We start from the raw sequence: 18,948 nt of genomic DNA, 5'->3' as shown, positions 1-18,948 counted from the left end.
CCTCATCTTTTATGTTTTTTTTTAGAAACGCATGCGTGTTTTATTAGTTTCTATGCAACAAACTCAGTAATGTAACGCTATGAAGATTTCCTTTGATCAAAAAAATCTATAAATGTCCAGATGTTTTACTTTATTCTCATTTGAAAAAATCCTCCCTCTGCATGAAGAACGGTTTTACGCTCTCGCCATTCATACGGTTCTTTCTGCAAAAATTCAGCTACAATGTTTTTACACGAGTTCTTCTGTTGGAGACAAAACTGTCTGGACTCCACAGAACTTTCCAGATCTTTTTATCTAGTTTGTGACATAGAAACAAAAGAAACGTCTTAAAAACCCTTAAAACACTTCTGTACAACTGCACACCCAAAACTTCATCTCCAGGTATATACGATATACAAAACTTCCTGGAAAAATCACAACCGTCAGTGTAACCAATGAGACACACCAGTACGATTCTGGTTATCTTCAGCTTATGGTTTTTTTTTTTTTGGTATCATGTATATATACAAAACTATGAGGTGTTATTTTCTCCAGATGATTCATTTTCACCTCCTGCAGATACCATGGGTTATTATCCTACTCCCTACATGACTCACTCTCTGGAATTAAGGGAGGAACATGCGAGACTGTTACAGCGAGTTCGATTCGGAACCAGGCGTCTCCTTCCACCTGTTTCTGGAGATTTGTTCTGTCCTGCTGAACAAGGACTAAAAAAATCCCTGTTTCCTCTCCCTGTGTAATTCCGCTCTGCATTAGAAATACAATAGGAGTCCTTTAGTACTACAATACTCAGTAAATACATGAACGTAATCGTACACTCGGCTAATACAGAGTTCTCCGTCCTTCTTTTTTTGCACATTCCTGATGTGCTTGTTGCAGAAAGACGAAGCAGCGATTGTGGCTCGTGTGTGTTTAAAGAATAGGCGGAGCTCGGATCCGGTGTCCGTTCTTCAAAAGTAAGCTCAGGTTTTTGTTAGACAGCGCTCAGGTCAGTACTTAGAAAGAGGCCCATGCACGTGTGTCATGTCTGCGTCAGGAAAAGCATGTTTTATTCAGTGATCTCGAGCAGCTCCAGTCCTCAGTAGGTGATGACGTTAAATGTTGTTCAGCCAGGCGTGGACGCGGTGCGAGGAAGCTTCGGAAAAACAAAAGGACGTTTTAGAGAAACGCAACGCAAACACGCGTATTATTGCGCTCTGCTTCCCACTTCTCGAACGCATGTGCCTGAAGAGAAAGGGTAATTACGGTGGGCAGGTCATGAAGCGACACATCAAAGCGAAACGTTCTGCCCTTGCTGCTTAGGCTTTGAGCCAGAGTTCGTTTTTTTTTTTTCAAAAAAATGTCGGGGATTAAACTCTAAGTCTCTTTTTCCACACACACACACACACACACACACACACACACACACACACACACACACACACACACACACACACACATTCACACCTACAGTATATGAGAATAACATACACTACATGGGCAAAAGTTTCTGGACACCTGACCATGTACTTTTTAAACGTCCCATTCCATATTTAGTTCCCTTTTGCTCTTTAGTTTCACTCCTCTGTGAAGATGTTCCACTAGATTCTGTGGAGATTTCTGCTCATTCGTACACAAGGGTGTGAGTCAGGCCCTGATGTAGATGAGGAGGTCTGTGGTGGAGTTAGAGGTATTCAGTACGGTTGAGGTCGGCGCTTAATTATATCAGGAGATCTTCCAGTTCCAAACCATATCATCATGAAGTTGACTTTGTGCACTTTGTCATGGGTCTCCTTGTTGGAGAAGACCGCATCCTATACAATCGGGACCGGGACCATATAGAGGTGAAAAAGCCAGTTGTCCCAATACTTTTGCCCACACCTTGTATGTCCTTGTGTTTTCATTAGGAGCGGCGACAGCGACGACACCACCAAGAGGAAGGTCAACCTGGTGTTTGAGAAAATCCAGACCCTGAAGTCACGGGCCACGGGAAGCATGCAAGCGGAGACCAAAGTAAGCCGTTGTTGTGCTGCAGTAATTGGGCTTAGAACAAGGCAAGGCTACGAGCTACTTATCACGGACTGTCCACTCACAGTGGTTTTCACCTCACTGCCTGTATTTACTCAGCCGGCACTGCCATCGTGGCTAATGTTTAAACATGTGCATGCTGAATGAGAACGCTGTAGAGTACAAAATTTTGTAAGGAGCAACACGCTGCCAAAATCCAAACCTCTGCTTCTTGCCAAGTAAAATGATCCCCCTTTTCTTTTTCCCCGTTAATCGGATCACCGAGCAGCCAAATGAAACTCTTTGAACTTTGAGGTTGGATAAATGCGCATGTCATTGCATATGCAAAAAAAAATCATTAGAACTCTAGAATATTTTAGTCCCAATCATGAGCCTATCTGTTGCATAATGTTGATGTTACTAGTCACGTTCGAACGTTTTTCCTCCTGGTAGTCTCCAGACCTTTCAGCCCAGGCCAAAGCCCTGCAGGAGCAGAAGGAGAGACTGGAAAAAGAGGTCACAAGTCTGAAAAAACAACTAGAGGATGAAAACAAGGTAATTATACATGTACATTATAAACATATACAATATATATTTACAATGTAAAAAAAAAAAAAAGCCTGTTGATGTACTGTATGGACGAAAGTATTGGGACACCTGACTTGAAAATCTAGTGTATTTGTTCCAGGTGTCCACTAACTTCTATCCATATAGTATCGCTGCACAGACAGACTTTTATTAACTCGTATGCACTTATTATAATCGTGTACACTTATGATGTATGTATGCATGCATGACCTCTAATATGAAATCGTTCGAAAAACAGAAGCGAAAGGGGTTGACTGAGATGCAGGAAAAGGCTGGAGCTGGAGCTAAGAACCTGCAAAAAGAGCTGGAATTCAATCAGGCCGAATGTAACAAACTGAAGGACAAGTTGGTTAAAACCGAGGCTGATCTACGCACCACGCTGGAAGAGTAAGATTCACCTTCACTGGATTTGCGAGACACCGAAGAAAATCGGGTTTTCCTGAAAGTTTTGTTCAAAAGTTTTGTTAAATATAAAATAATTAAAAATCCAGTGGGCTGAAGCTTTGTTTTTACAAGCTATCATTAAGTCATTAAATATCACACTCCATCTTTAATCAGCTAGATTTTATCACCATAATCGGGTCATCACTCGATAAGATAAGGCATATTTTTTTTCATCTAGCATTCATTTTTAGCTAATTAGCTAACTTACCTAGCATTAGCTAGCTACAAATTGGTGGTTTTCTTACTGACATTTAGTATCAGATAACAAATGTTTTGCAGCGATATTGCGATGATTAGCGAGCTAGCAATCACTAGTTTAGCTATTTTGCAGTAATATTGCAGTGGTAAGCTTGCTAACATTCTAACGATGCTAGTTGTTAGCGATAATGACTGAATAATGAATGGAAAGTTTAAAGAATTCAGTATGACACCAAGACTGGGTAGGTTTGACTGCATCAATCATCTCCCCAATACTTTTCTAGGTAGTTCCACAGTGGCATGTCCAGCTCTTGATATTGATATTCACTCTTGGTAGGTTGGAGTTCTTTGAACCTTAGGTTCCTACTAGGGTTACTTCTCTCTAGAGCTATATGACAGCACTAGGGAAGATATTGGATTTCTGTCAGGAAGGTTGTGAGTTCAAATCTCAGCGCTACCAGTTTGTTACTAGGCCCCTGAGCAAGGCCCTTAACTGCTCAGTTGTATAAAAATAAGATCAATCTTTCTGACAGCGTAACTTTTTGACAGCGTGTACGGCAGAAATGTGTGGGTGATCAGTCCAAGTCTCTCTGATACGAGAGTCAAATCACCCTCAATTGGTTTCTTGTGTAAAAAGAAAATCACTCATTGACACAGATGTTGATCTGAGAACTTGCTGTATCCAGAGAACAGGTCTTGCATTCACAGTCTTTTTCTGTCTGTCTGCCATAATGGCTTCTCTGTGTAGCCATTTAGTGAGTAGTATTTCTCTACAGAGCTTCTTGCAGATGTCTTACCTGCAACTCTTCAGGCAGGTGGAAGAGTACAGGTGTGTGTGTGTGTGTGTGTGTGTGTGTGTGTGTGTGTGTGTGTGTGTGTGTGTGTGTGTGTGTGTGTGTGTGTGTGTGTGTGTGAGATACAGACCCAGTCAATGCTTAATAGGCTGCAAATACTCTATCAGTAGGCATTTTGAGATATAACAGTCTGCAGGTGTTCAAGTGTGGTTGTGTGTGTGTTTGTGTGTGTGTCTTGCAGGCTTTTCCAGGTGAAGATGGAAAGAGAACAGTATCAGACTGAGATCAGGGACCTGCAGGACCAGCTCTCTGAGATGCACGATGAGCTGGACGGAGCCAAACGCTTGCAATCAGACAGTGCGGAGAAAGAGTCCATGATGGAGGTGAACTGCACACGAGCAACTCACGAGAAAAACAGAGCTGAATGTTTTTTTGGTTTCAGTAGAAATTTCCCAGACTTCTTTTTCTTTGGACCATTAATGTAGGACAGAGGATCTGTAATCAATACAGTAAAGGGAGGGGTAGATCAGTGGTGAAGATGCTGGACTTCAGATCAGAAGGTTGAAGTTCAAATCCTTCCACCACTAAGCTGCCAATGTTGGGCCCTTAAGCAAGGCCCTTAACCCTCAACGGCTTATTTGTATTAATTAGATAATTGTAAGTCGCTGAGAAGGTCATGAGTTCAAATCCCACCACCACTAAGATGCCACTCCAGGGCCCTTGAGCAAGGCCCTTAATCCTCAACAGCTCATTTCAGCCTAGAAGGTCATGAGTTGATCATTTACCTATCTGGTCTTTTCATCTCGGTTGTTCGCTGTGTATCAGGGCTGAGATGTAAAATGATGCACTCTGCACCTCTATCAGGACCTCATGCAGCTGAAGTTGGAGCTACAGGAAGCAGTACTGGTGAAAGAGGAGCAAGAGGATGTGCTGAGGAGGCGCGAGCGGGAGCTGACCGCCCTGAAGGGGGCGCTCAAGGAGGAGGTGTCGTCTCACGACCAGGAGGTGGATAAACTGAGGGAGCAATACGAAAAGGAGACCCGAAAACTGCAGGCATCTTTGGAGGAAATTAAACAGGTAATATGATGCCAGAGTGCATTTGTTTTTTCTTTTCTGGGTTTCTTTCGGTATCGGTATTGTGGTGGTGTTACATTTGCATCACAAAACCCTCTAAGCATTATCACAGCTATTAAAGGAATGTGTACGGGTGAGAGTCATGGGGCATTTTATATTCCGATGAACCCGATGATGGACAAGATCATCGGAAAAGAACACGAACAGAAAAGAAAATAAAGACGACCAATGGAGAGATCTGCAGGGAGTTTGAACGTCCTGTTTGTAATGGGTGGAGCACCTTCATGTTCTCTCCTGCCAGACCGGGGGGCTTTTCCTCTCTCTGTGGCTCCCTCAATGCTAAGCTCACTTCCTTTACAATTCAAAAGCACTTCCTGTCCACAGGATTCAATTGTCAACAGATCATTTGTAGGAGGACAAACAGACTTGCCATAGAAAACCATGTGCGTTTTCCATGCATGGTCTACACAAGCCATACACTGGAACATATGCTGAGAACCACACATGGTCTACACAAGCCATACACTGAGAACATACACTGAGAACCACGCATGGTCTACACAAGCCATACACTGAGAACATACGCTGAGAACCACGCATGGTCTACACAAGCCATACACTGAGAACATACGCTGAGAACCACGCATGGTCTACACAAGCCATACACTGAGAACATACCCTGAGAACCACGCATGGTCTACACAAGCCATACACTGGAACATATGCTGAGAACCACACATGGTCTACACAAGCCATACACTGAGAACATACACTGAGAACCACGCATGGTCTACACAAGCCATACACTGAGAACATACGCTGAGAACCACACATGGTCTACACAAGCCATACACTGAGAACATACGCTGAGAACCACGCATGGTCTACACAAGCCATACACTGAGAACATACGCTGAGAACCACGCATGGTCTACACAAGCCATACACTGAGAACATACGCTGAGAACCACGCATGGTCTACACAAGCCATACACTGAGAACATACGCTGAGAACCACGCATGGTCTACACAAGCCATACACTGAGAACATACGCTGAGAACCACGCATGGTCTACACAAGCCATACACTGAGAACATACGCTGAGAACCACGCATGGTCTACACAAGCCATACACTGAGAACATACGCTGAGAACCACACATGGTCTACACAAGCCATACACTGAGAACATACGCTGAGAACCACGCATGGTCTACACAAGCCATACACTGAGAACATACGCTGAGAACCACGCATGGTCTACACAAGCCATACACTGAGAACATACGCTGAGAACCACGCATGGTCTACACAAGCCATACACTGTTGGAGTGCATTGTTGAAGCAATGCAATAAACTGGCTGAATTTTTTTCGTGTTTTTTTTTTCTTCTTACCACCGCTTCCTTTCTCTGCCTTTGTTCTTGCTGACAAGTCGGCCCCATGCAGAGAACAATGCTGGAAAGTGGAACACTAAAACGCCTTCCTCGCTGCTTAATTGCAATGGCAGGCCGTCACTAATATAATGAGGTGCTGATGGGGGAAAACTCGCTGCCCTGGGCCTCTCTTTTTCTTTATTTCCCTTTTTATTTTTCTTTGTACACTGCTTCGCTTGCTTGCTCTTGCGCTCAATCGGTTGCAAAGCCCCCCTTGTGAGGACACGTTACACATTACACAAACACAACAAGTGTTACAGAGAGGCGAAAAAGAAGGGGAGAGAAGACTAGAAGAGGTTTGACGAGGAGAATGTTTGAAGCCAAGGGGACTCTTAAGGGGGAAAAAAAATATTAGAGATAAGAAATGAGGAACCATCTAGAGACGTACCAGTGCCAATTGGATCCCACTACATGTGTGGAGTTTTGACATTGGACCCTCCTGGAGTGTTTAAAGGCTCTGGCATGGAGAAGCTGATGCTGGATCTGTGATGATCACAAATGTTGAGCTCAGTAGCTCCTAATTTTATACCAAAGACTGTTGAAAGAACATTACTTATAATCTTATACTCCAGTCCTCATGTTAGTTCTCACTCTCCAGTGTTCTGTATTGTTGAAAGATTTATGATCAAACTCTTGATGTCACCCAAATAAGGATGGGTTCCCCTTTTGAGTTTGGTTCCTCTCAAGGTTTCTTCCTTATAACATCTAAGGGAGTTTTTCCTTGCCACAGTCTCCATGGCTGCTCATCAGGGATAAATGCACACCATTCACCTTCACTGTTGATTTCTGTAAAGCTGCTTTGAGACAATGTCTGTTGTGAAAAACGCAATAGAAATAAACTTGACTTGACTTGAGAAAATGTGGTAGCAGTAAAAATAAGGAAAGTGGAAACTTCAGCTCATTGGTAACTAACAGGAACTGGAAACTAAGGGACGCTGAATATTAGGTAATGGGAACATCAAAAATGGGGGAGGTTTTTAGAAATGAGTGGAACGTGCATAATGAAGAAATGGACCATTAGCGACTTTCCAGAGAATGTGGAAGTGTAAAAGCACCGGAAAAACAAGAAAGCACTGATTACTAAGAAACTGTCAACATGCTGTAGTTTAGCTACTGTAAGTTCCACCTATCTGTAGTGTTTCTAAGTAACACTGGAGCTAAAGATGTTAAGGAGATCCACTGTGTCCCCTTCAAGGACCTTGTACTTGACTCTTAGGCCAGATAAAAGTCCAGTCTCCAATATTTCCTTATTTCCCACTGGAGAATATATGATGTGATTATATTTATCTACGTTTTAACACGAAGTTTTAAAATAGACCCTTGCACAGCAATCTTGCGCTCCCAGCACTTCTGGAATGTGTCCTGGAGGTCTTCTTTTCGAAGCGCGTCATGCTCCTTCTTGGTGGGTGCGGAAGAAATTGTTCTCCAACGATCATCATGCGCGAGTTGCTATATGGTTTCGCCATTTTCGGGGGTTGAGCCGGACAAAGGCCTTCCTGATTTTTCGTCGTCTTCCAGTGATGTTCTTCCACCCTTGAAGAGTGCGTGCTTCTCGAAACACCTTTGATAGAACCTCGTATCTTGGACTGGTCCTGTGTTAGCAGCTTATCTGTGGGTCAGTCTTGTTTCCTTAGGTTGACTGGGCTGAATGGGGGGAAGGGAAGTCCCACAGGACGCCATGTGTTTCCTCATCTAAGGAAATCATGTTGTACTTGTCTATTCTGGAATTTTCTATTGAGAAGGTGGTGGCGTGAGTGTGAGTGTGAGTGTGAGTGTGAGTGTGAGTGTGAGTGTGAGTGTGTAGGGGTAACTCTAGGTGGAATGAGAATCGATCAGTCTGAGCTTGTTGGATGCAAGAAAAAGGTGGGAGAAGGGAGAGAAATAATCAGTTTTTAATCCTTTTGATTGGAGCTGAGCCACAATAAACACATCTAATATTTCATCTGTTTTCTATCAAAACCTGCCCTTCCCCAGATCGGGTTTGAGTATGAGCTGGAGATTCTTTCCGTACAGCCTGTGCCTATGAGCTGTACGGGTTCTCTGACCACTTTAGCAATCTTTGCTATTACCTGTTTATCAAGTCGAGTCAAGTCAAGTCAAGTCAAGTTTATTTGTATAGCGCTTTTCACAACAGACATTGTCTCAAAGCAGCTTTACACAAATCAACAGTGAAGGTGAATGATGTGTGTTTATCCCTGATGAGCAGCCGTGGCGACTGTGGCAAGGAAAAACTCCCTTAGATGTAATGAGGAAGAAACCTTGAGAGGAACCAGACACAAAAGGGGAACCCATCCTCATTTGGGTGACATCAAGAGTTTGATCATAAAGTTTATCACTTGTTGCTGAGATCTGGTTAATGCTAAATGGGCTGTATGCTAAATCATTGTTGAAGCAGAACAAGGACAGGCTTTTTCAGTCTCCTGGTGTCTTCATCTCATTATTTTTCTTTACTTTTCTTTTTTTTTTTGTCTGGCATCATCAGTGAATCTCAGCGGTGGACAGTAATGAAGTAAATGTAATTCATTACTGTACTTAAGTTGCTTTCTCACGTATCTGTATTTCTATTTAGTGGAAACTTACTGTAACTTCCCTACATTTCAAAGTCAAATATTAGACTTTACTTAACTACATTCTGCAAAATCAGACCCTTTTTATTTATTTACGAGCGAATAAATCAGGGCCGAGCATTCGTTCAGTTTTGAACTTGTCTTAGAACATTTTGAGAGGAATAAACGATGGAAGAAACTCCAGACTTGAACTCGGGACGTTAATAGATCAGTGTGCTGAGAGTCACATTCGAGTCTTTTCACATAAACTGAGGTGATTGAGTAAAGAGTCTTGTGATAAAAATGATAACATGAACATTATAGTTATAATAAATCAGTACTTTGGATACTTAAGTTCATTTGTAGGCAAAAACTTTTGTACTTTTATTTAAGTGAAAGTGATATTAGTATTAGTTTAGTATCTCACCCTTAACTCAACTACATGGTTTTAGCACCACTGTTGAATCCATGATGAAGACTACTCCACTGGTTTGCAAGGCTGAGGTTTTCCACACGAACCCCCCAGAGAGCTCTGTGTAACTAGGCTGAGGCTCGGTAGGATTAAGATTAAGGCGTAAAAAGAGGATTTTCCCTTTAGATTCCCACCAAGATTGACTTTGCTGGCAGAACTAAGTTTGATGAAAATCCAAGATGTTTTAATACCAATTGCTAATTGAAGTTGTTTTGAATTATGATCGCTCTGCTGCACTGGGCAGGCAGATCCACGCATCCATTCTTGGACCGATTATTTTTGCAGCCTGCTATGGGGTTACTGCAGAATAGTTAGAATTGTTTTTGCTCCAAAAAAAAACATTTGAAAAATCCAGATTGTATCGCAGGCCTGTTCTTATCATTCGACTCTTCATCTGACGTGGAAAGCTTCAGCCTTTCAGGCCACTGCCGAACCTCTTCACACTGACTCTCAACAAACCACTCCTCAATCCGAGGACTTTCTCATCTCAAGCACATGAAACGAATCCAAGAGACTTATCCAGACTGGAAAGGAGCCAGTGGCTCTCAAGCAGCACCCTTTAATTTCCACAGTTCTTCTTCACCGCCCTCTGCTCCTGCTTGCTCTCCTGCTCCTCTGCATCTGTAAGGCTCTTGTTCCAGCCGAGGCCTATTGTAATGCATACGGCCAGGATGAAGGAACAGAACGAGGCTTATCCTGAGAACTGGAGAGAACTCTTGCTTTTTTTTTTTTTTTGGTGCTTCTGCCTCAGTCAAAGCGAAAGAAAGAGTGTGTACTTTGTGAGCAGTGTGATAAAGTCTTGGTCGGCCTGCCTTTTTTTTTTTTGTATCTTTATCTTGCTGTGAAGTCACGGTCTGTTGAGAGCCAACTTTGAACTGTTCTATATGTGCATATGAATAGACAGTCCTGGGGTGATGCACCGGGACTGTGAATAGGACTGGAATAAACAGCTTAAAGAGAGGAAGAGAGGAAAGACCTACAAGATATTCTGCCGAAATGCTCATCCTGGAGTTGAGTCAGGGAATTTTCACCACTGCAGTAGTATATTTCAGACTTCACAAACTGTACTGCGATCCTGTGTTTTATCAGATTGTACTTTTACATAAGGACACAGTGTTTTTCACCGTTAAATGTGCAGAGTAAAATACTTTTCTGCATTGCTGATCATTTACTCCTGTGCCTCATGAATCAGGTTAGAAAGCTCCAGGCTACAAGATGGGGTTCGACTTCGGCTTTTGTTTACCTCGGACAAATGCACAGCATCCGGCGAGAAGGATCTTAATGCAAACTAATCCTCGGAGGACTGCACTATATTCCACACCTAGGATTAAAATAAACGCTGTCATTGGTTCACTGGGGCTTTGAGAAAAATATTTCCTCTCAGATTGCAGCTTTTGATAATATGAGAGCGGATTAAGCTGATTTGTTTTGATTAGGAATGTAAAAGCACAGACGAATGAAACCCTGTATGTTCAGGTAGTGAATTGCAGTAGACAGGGTTTTTTTTTCGCAGTGTTTTAGGAGTATTGTAAACTCCCATTGTCAAGACTCTTGGCTCTGAATCTGATTTAGTGGGGAATGTAGAGTGGTGTGTTTTGTGGGTTTTTTTCCAACTGGAAAAAAAAAAACCTTCAGAAAACCATTGTTATTTTGATTAAGCACACCTACTGAGTCTCACATGGCTTCCAGGGTTGTTGGTGCTCAGCTTTTGTAAAGTTCTCACAATGCTGTTTAATGTCCAACTATGAATAAAAGAGCGAGGGTGAACTGGAGAGTCCTTCAGATCGACCATTTCTCACTCCATTCCTGAATTGAAGCCAAAAAAAAAACAAAAAAACCCAAAACAACATTCACTCCGACTCGCGATCTCACTTAGTTTACGCCTCTTCCCATTTTTCTGGGTTTTTTTTCCTCCTTCTATATTTTTCCTCGCATTTATGGCTTTTTTTTCCTTTTTTCTCAATAACTTTGTTCAATCAGTTTCTTCTTGGTTTCCATCCTTTCTCGAATTAATCCTTTATACCACTTTTTACACACACACACACACACACACACACACTTCTTTCCCCTTCCTTGCTTATTTAACAGTCTTTTTGGCCTCCTGTTTCCCATTTCCTAAAGCCTTCTTCCACTGTATACTATTTCTAATTTCCTTATTCTACTCAATGAAGTATAAGAAGCAAAAGACCAAAAGCATACAGGAGAAGTGACTCAGTGCTCAGTGACTCCAGAGTTCCAGCTCCAACCTATAAACCCCCCACCCCCACTAATATCTCCGCCACCTTCACCGCATCCTGGGGAGAAGTTTATTGTCCCATTCTCTGAGTCATATGAAAGGGTCTCCACTACAGGAAAGGACTCCAACGCCTTCCTGCTTTGATGTCACAGCTTTATTTCAGTATTTTCGATGCTGTTTCAATCAGATTATATCCTGATGTGGGTGAATACTGGATTTTGATTGGCTGAGGTCGATGCGATTCGCATCTGGAAGCAAAGCCGTCGATACGATACATTTAAAGGTGCACATGAAGCAGCTACCGATTCAATGCAATGCGATACAACTCAATATGTTACAAATAGTAAATCACCAATTTTCTTTAGCGCCTTCTGACTTCTAACGCATGGTTCTTTTACGAACACGCATTTGTAGTGCTAAAAAAAAAAAATAATAAAAAGATGAAATAAAACCGGATCTTTTCCTATTGTGTCTGCAGAAGGATGCAGCTCTACCTCTGCCATGTTAATCTGTATTCCATGTGACTCTCAGGACACGTTTTATCGAAGAGAAATCGATCTACATAGCAAATATTGGTCACTAATGATTGGTCACTTTCTAAATAATAAAAGAACAGCGCATCTACTAATAATTATATAGAAATTAATTGTTTTTTTACTGATGCAAACGTGTTTAAAAAGATGCGTTGTGATAACATGATATCCGATAAAAACTTTTTTCAATCGCTGCACTGCATAGTTCTCTTTTATTAGAATCGATGAATTGTGCCACCCCTAATGGCTTGAGGCACATGATGGATGAGAAATAGAAGAAAAAACTCCTGCCGTTAACTTCAACAGCTTCATTAATAGTGGTGACGCAGCACAGATGCACATGTGACCTCTACTCATGCGGTCCCCAAACTTTTTTGCGCCACGGACCGGTTTAATGTCAGACAATATTTTTAGGGACTGGCCTTTAAGGTGAGGCGGATAAATACAACAAAATAAAATGATACGACCATTAAAACTGGTATTTTCTAAATCTAATAATAAACGTGAATCCACTGTGTTTTTTGTTTATTTTGCTCTCTTGGGGGTTTGAATTTAAAGGTAATGTATTATGTGTTAGCGGCCGGAGGAACCCCTTTAAGAAGGTAGTGGATGGAGGTAAGACATGTGACCGAGGCATCATGACATGCATCAAGAGTAAGACATAGACAGAATTTTCCAAAATAAAACCGTTCAGAATCAGATAATAAATAAAAACGGAAATAATGTAAGTTATGTATACTTTCTGTGTGGCCCGGTACAAACTGACCCACGGACCGGGGGGCTGGGGGCCACTGCTCTACTCTACACTCCACTACCGTACCTCTGTGATTCGGAAGAGCAGATCTAACGAGCCGTATATAGCCATATTTAAGCTTTATCTTAAACCATTCATTCAGTTTTGCTCTGCAAACATCAGTGATCGCTTGAGATTCTCAATTCTGGGAAGTGACCATGGTAGAAGGTGATAATCCACAGCTGAGTGTGTGGATCTCAGCTTCACCTTAGGAGGTACTTTACCTCCGTATGAGGCACTAATGTCTTGTAACACCTCACACCTTCACTGGATCATGTCTTTACTGAGACCTGCATAAAATTGTCCAAAAGGTCTTTGGAAAACGTTTATACATCGGCAGTGTTTGTTCTTTTTTTCTTTTTTTTTTCCTGGCAAAATGAAGGTCAGCAAAAGATATGTTTATTGCGTGGTTTTGATAAGAGCTGCTCAAAAAGGAAGTGAGTAGGTGTTTCTTTCCCACCAGTATCCCACTAATTTCTTGTAGATGTTGTAACGAGTTGTGTTACATAACATGAAACATGGAATACAAAAAAGAAGTGGAAAGAGGACGATAATATTTGACATTAGTTACGTATATAACAAACACAAGTTTGAGGTACGGGTGTGTAATACCTGTTGGTTATTATAACTAGAAATAAAATGCACTACATGGACAAAAGTATTGGGACACCTGGTTTTTCCAGACTGAGGTTTTTTTAATAGGTGACATGAAGATCGCTTGCTATAAAGCTCCAACCTTATTGAACATTGAATGTAAATCCCGACTGCACCCCCAGACCTCCTCATCTCACCTCACTTACATCAGTACCTCAATTACTAACCCCCTTGAAAGTGAATGAGCACAAATCTCCACAAAATCTAGTGGAACATCTTCCCAGAGGAGTGGAGGTTGGTATAACTGTGGCCCATGTTTTCAGGGTCTGGATTTATTTTTTTTAAACACCAAGTTGACCTCGACAAAAGTATTGGGACAACTGGCCTCCACAAAGCCCCTGTGCACAAAGCCAGCTCCATGAAGATCTACTTTACATGGGTTGGAGTGAAAGACCTTGAATGACCTCAACCCTATTCAAGCTCACCTCACCTACATCAGCTCCTGACAACTTCCTTGTGGCTGAATTAGCACAAATCTCCACAAGATCTAATGGAACATCTTTCCGTTTATGTTTATTTTGTTATTTATATATATATATACACACCATATTGCAAAAGTATGGGGTCATATAAAGAGCTTTCCTGCTCTATGTGGTTCTTTTCCAAACCACAAAACTGGAGGCACTCATTTGTACAGGACGTCTTTAGATGGGAACTAATACAATTTTGCATTCACTTGAACTTGAAACCCAAAACCTGTTCCAGAATGGCAGTGCACAAAGTGAGCTTCTTGAAGATCTGGTTTAAATGCTTTGGAGAGGAAGATCTTGCTGCTATAGAGCTCTGATCTCATCCCTACTGAACACCTTTGGGATGAATGTGAACGCTGACTGCACCCCAGGTCTCCTCACCTACATCAGTACCTGCCTTTCATAACACCATTGTGGCTGATGAACACAAATATGCATAAACACACTCCAGAATGTAGTGGAACATCTTTCCAGAAGAGTGGAGGGAATTAGAAGAGCAGATTGGGACTAAATGTGGAATGCGATGCTCAAAAATCACATACCAGGTGACCAGGTGACCCAATACTTTTGGCAATATAGTGTATTTAAATCACATGATATTGTAATTACCACAAAACCTAAAAAACCGAATGTTCAGCAAAGGGCCAGGTTGAGAATACTTATGTTATTCGCCACTACAGAATAAAGATCTTATCGCTAAGACTCATTGTTCGGTTTGTGACATCACGGTGCATTTCTACGAGCGCAGAAACTCCGCCGAGGAATTTGTGCCAGTAATGTTGATTATCCTGTCGGTTTTGTCTCGTTTCAGTGGTAACTATGGCTTTTTACATGCGAAAGGTTTACGACCACAGCCGTTCGCTCGCATCCCTGATTGGCGTCCTGACCAAAAGGTTCTCAAGAACATGACCATATGATGATACTGATATAATAAACACTTCCTATTAATGTTGATATTGTGGAATTGATGATGTGCGGTAGGTTTGTGTGGATTCTCTGGTTTCTTGAGCTGTTCCGGGGTGAGATGTGTAGTAGTGCGGTGGTTAATGATCTCTTTCGTCCTGGCTGGCGTGTGATTTATACACCTCGCACACAAACAAAGAAACTGGACAAGGCAGCTTTTGGGACTTTGTACTGTAAACAGAATGGACATAAATCTTGCTAATAAGTAGTTGTGAGGCTGGACGTGAAATGCGCAGCGTGTGAACTGCACATACGCTGGAACTGATCGGTGGGGTGTAATTTCAGTTTCCTTCCAGCAGGGCAGAAGTATTTCAGGTTTTGTAGCTGCAGATAGTATTTGCCATGTGTGTGTGTGTGTGTGTGTGTGGGTGTGGGTGTGGGTGTGCACGTGACTATTTAGCCCGAATCATCTGGATATGTATAATGGCGCGTCTACGATTCAAAAAAGTTTTTAGGAAAAGTAAAAAAGCACTAAACCGTTGTACATCTTCTATATTAAAAGGCTCTCCCTCAACGTACATAATCATCACCTCACGGTATCCAGCCTCGTTCTGATTTGATGTATTGCGCATGTAAATTATTGAGGTCACAGGATTAGTTGAAGTAAATATACACCACAAAAGTGTCTAGTAAAAAAAAAAAAGCTGTGTTCCTGCTCTCGATAGCAAAACCTGTTGTTTGAGATGCCTGGATACACAACTAACATTATACCAGTTCTTCCGGTTCTTAAACAAACAGTGTATTAGTTTCCTGTTACCAGTGACAGGATACAAGCAGCTTTTCGCTTGACAGGGATTAGTGTGTAAAACGTGTCATTGTTTTCTTCCAAGCAAGCTGGGATATGCGAAGAACAACATTTCACTGTGCTGTAATGTATATGTGACAAATAAAGGCTATTCTATTCTGGCTATTCCATTACCTCGAGCTCTGAGATTAGCTACATGACCAAGGTTGATACTGTAACTGTAGATATTATACGACCAAGTATATATTGTATAAGTATAATAATCTTTCTTTCGGCTTCTCCCATTAGTTGTCGCCACAGCGGATCATCCGCATGATTGATTTGGCACATGTTATTACGCTGGATGCCCTGCCTAACGCAACCCTCCCCATTTATCCGGGCTTGGGACCGGCACTAAGAGTGCACTGGCTTGTGCAACCCTAATGGCTGGGGTTGGTTCCTTGACCGGGGATCGAACTCGGGCCGCAGCGGTGAGAGTGCTGCATCCTTACCACTAGACCACCAGGGGACCTTCTATAAGGATAATGAATATATAAAATATGGAAAAAAAAAGATTATTCTGTTATATATTAGAGTAGCGTAAATTGCTCTGTTTTGTGTTCTGGAATTCGTTAAATAATTAAGTCGGTATACTAATCAAAACTGATCACCATTAGTTAAGGGTAGGCTAGGCCTTTTCAAGTTACGATGGGGTCAACAGAACGCATCTCCATCGTAAACCTGGGACCACCTGAATGTCTGCAATTACACTGTATTTACACTTCAATTCGAGACCACTGGTTCCACATCACCAGCCTTAAGATCCATTAAGTTTCTGTTATTAATATCAACAGTCTGCTTCAGCGGCTCAGGACTACAGGCCTGAGGTTCCCTTTAGAGTCTGGTTCCTCTTAATGTTCTTTCCTCATGCCATCTCAGGGAGTTTATCCTTTTCCCACAGTCGTCACTGACTCGATCATTAGGGACAAACGTACAATTATAAGGAGCAAATGTATACATTCTTTTATACATCTTTATTAGCTTTATCTCTGTAAAGCTGCTTTGAGACGATGTCCGTTTTTTAAGGCGCTCTACAAGTAGGAACGAATTGAATTGAATGGAACTTAACGCTGATTGATAACCAAGCCGTCAGTGATGTTTGGCTAGTGTTAAGATTCGATCACGGATTTTTGGACATGAGCCTTTAGAAAGCTGGGATACAGTTTCACAGGAGTAAATTCCCCGAGCGGAGTCTTTTCATCGTAAACAAAGCCAACACAACACGTGCAAAAGTATAACACATCCCTGAAAATACAGGTTCCACTATTCTGAAAACTTTGGCACGAATAGAGTTGAAATAGCCCGATGCTAAACCAAAATTCCACGCTCGAATCCACGAAATGGAACGGGGCCCAATTTGTTTACGGACAAAAGCTTAACAAGGAATAAATACTCGAGCTTAAGGAGCCAAAAACACTGTTAACAAAGCAGGTGCATGGCCATTGAGAAACTGTAGTGGTCATGCTCAAGTGACTCTAAATGGACTGGACAGATTATCTGGATTGGACCACTCACTTAAATCTCCTCCATCTGTTCCTGGCAACAGTGCTTTTGTGTAAGGCCGGTGTCACTTCTAACAAGGTCTCAGGTGGTCAGCCTGGGAGGCTAAAAGCCTTGGAGGTTTCTCGTTTTTTTTGTTTTGGGATAAAATCAGTGCTTGAAACCTCCCGACTTTGTTCCGGTTGATAGTAAATATAATTTAGGGCTATTAAGGAAGCACTTTATGGCCGTATCAGTTTGAGAACGACTGATCTTGTCTGATCTCGGAGTCGGGGCTGGATAATACTTGGATGGGAGACCGCCTGGGAACACCAGGTGCTGTAAGCTTATTTGGGCGAGGTGGCAGTTCAGTGGTTAATTAGGGCTCTGGGTTACTGGTTAGAACGTTGGGGGTTCAAGCCCCTGTATCGCCATGTTGTCATTCTTGGGGCCCTTGAGCAAGGCCCTTGACCCTCTGTGCTCCACGGGCGCTATAACATGCCTGACCCTGCGCTTTGGAATATGCGAATAAATAATTTCACTGTACTGTTCTTCTTTTTTCCGTTCCTTTCCTTTCTTTCACTCTATCTCTGTTCAGAGTAATGCAGCAGTGTCTAAAGAGAAGTCTGAGGTGGAGGTGGCGAAGGGGGCAGCAGAGAGCCAGGCAGGACGGCTCTCGCAGGAGGTCGAGCGCTTGAGGAGGAGAGTGCAGGAGCTGGAGAACGAGGTGACCAGGCTCAACCGCATCGTCGACGAGGCCAAGCAGCATGAGAGCAGGCTGGAGGAGAAAGTCCGACGCTTGGATGTAAGAATCCCAGACACACACACACACACACACACACACACACACACACACTAAACCATGGATATTACAGGAAACCTGACCTGCCATGAATGAGCCTGTTTTGAACACACTTTTTTCAGCACAGGAACATTTTTGGGATTTCAGGCTGAACAGCAGAGGAATCAGGGTTTCAGGGATTCTAACTCATACTTGGGTTTAGTTTATGTACTTCACAAATAAAGCAATAAAGCGGAAAATATTGTTTTGGAGGACGAAGACTCGCCATTTGATCAAAACTAAAAATGTAGCTAGCTAGCATGTAACTATAAGGTCCTTTACAAGGACCATGTATGAGGTGGTATAAAAAAAGTTTTGAGACGCTTTTCCATCGTTCCTGCCACATCTAGAACGTGTCCTGGAAGTCTTCTTTCCGAAACGTGTCAAGCACCTTCTGCGATATTTGACGAATCTTTGCAATTGTGTCAAAAACCGTGACCTTTAAGCTGGAGCTCCAGCTTCCGGAAGATGGTGAAGTTCGCAGGAGCTAAAACTGGGTCGGTGTGTAAGTGAGATCGTGTTTCCAGCGAGAAAATCACACATGATGAGAGCTTGGTGACAGGGTGCATTAACGTCGTGGAGCATCCAGTTTTCTGCTGATAAAATCGCAGACGTGGGTAACGCACGTTGTCAGATTAACTCTAGTAGCACAGCTCCTG

The 18,948-nt window shown here is 42.3% G+C and overlaps 1 protein-coding gene across 2 annotated transcripts in view; it reads left to right on the top strand.

Moving 5' to 3' along the window:
* cgnl1 (cingulin-like 1) overlaps positions 1-18,948 on the top strand; it is a 42,325-nt gene that overhangs the window by 6,028 nt on the left and 17,349 nt on the right. For both annotated transcript variants that reach the window (XR_014534945.1, XM_083549875.1), the window contains exons 4-9: positions 1,887-1,992; positions 2,440-2,541; positions 2,813-2,961; positions 4,252-4,393; positions 4,875-5,087; positions 18,047-18,253. Coding sequence is in view for 1 of the 2 variants with exons in the window: in XM_083549875.1 (XP_083406001.1) it covers positions 1,887-1,992; positions 2,440-2,541; positions 2,813-2,961; positions 4,252-4,393; positions 4,875-5,087; positions 18,047-18,253 (919 nt within the window). In the remaining variant the exon portion in view is untranslated. The remainder of the gene's footprint in view (positions 1-1,886; positions 1,993-2,439; positions 2,542-2,812; positions 2,962-4,251; positions 4,394-4,874; positions 5,088-18,046; positions 18,254-18,948) is intronic.

This window comes from Silurus aristotelis (genome assembly GCF_946808225.1).
Source record: "Silurus aristotelis genome assembly, chromosome: 9".
NCBI lineage: Eukaryota > Metazoa > Chordata > Actinopteri > Siluriformes > Siluridae > Silurus > Silurus aristotelis.
Note: the sequence above shows the minus strand (reverse complement) of the source record. Positions and strands in the feature narration are given on the sequence as shown.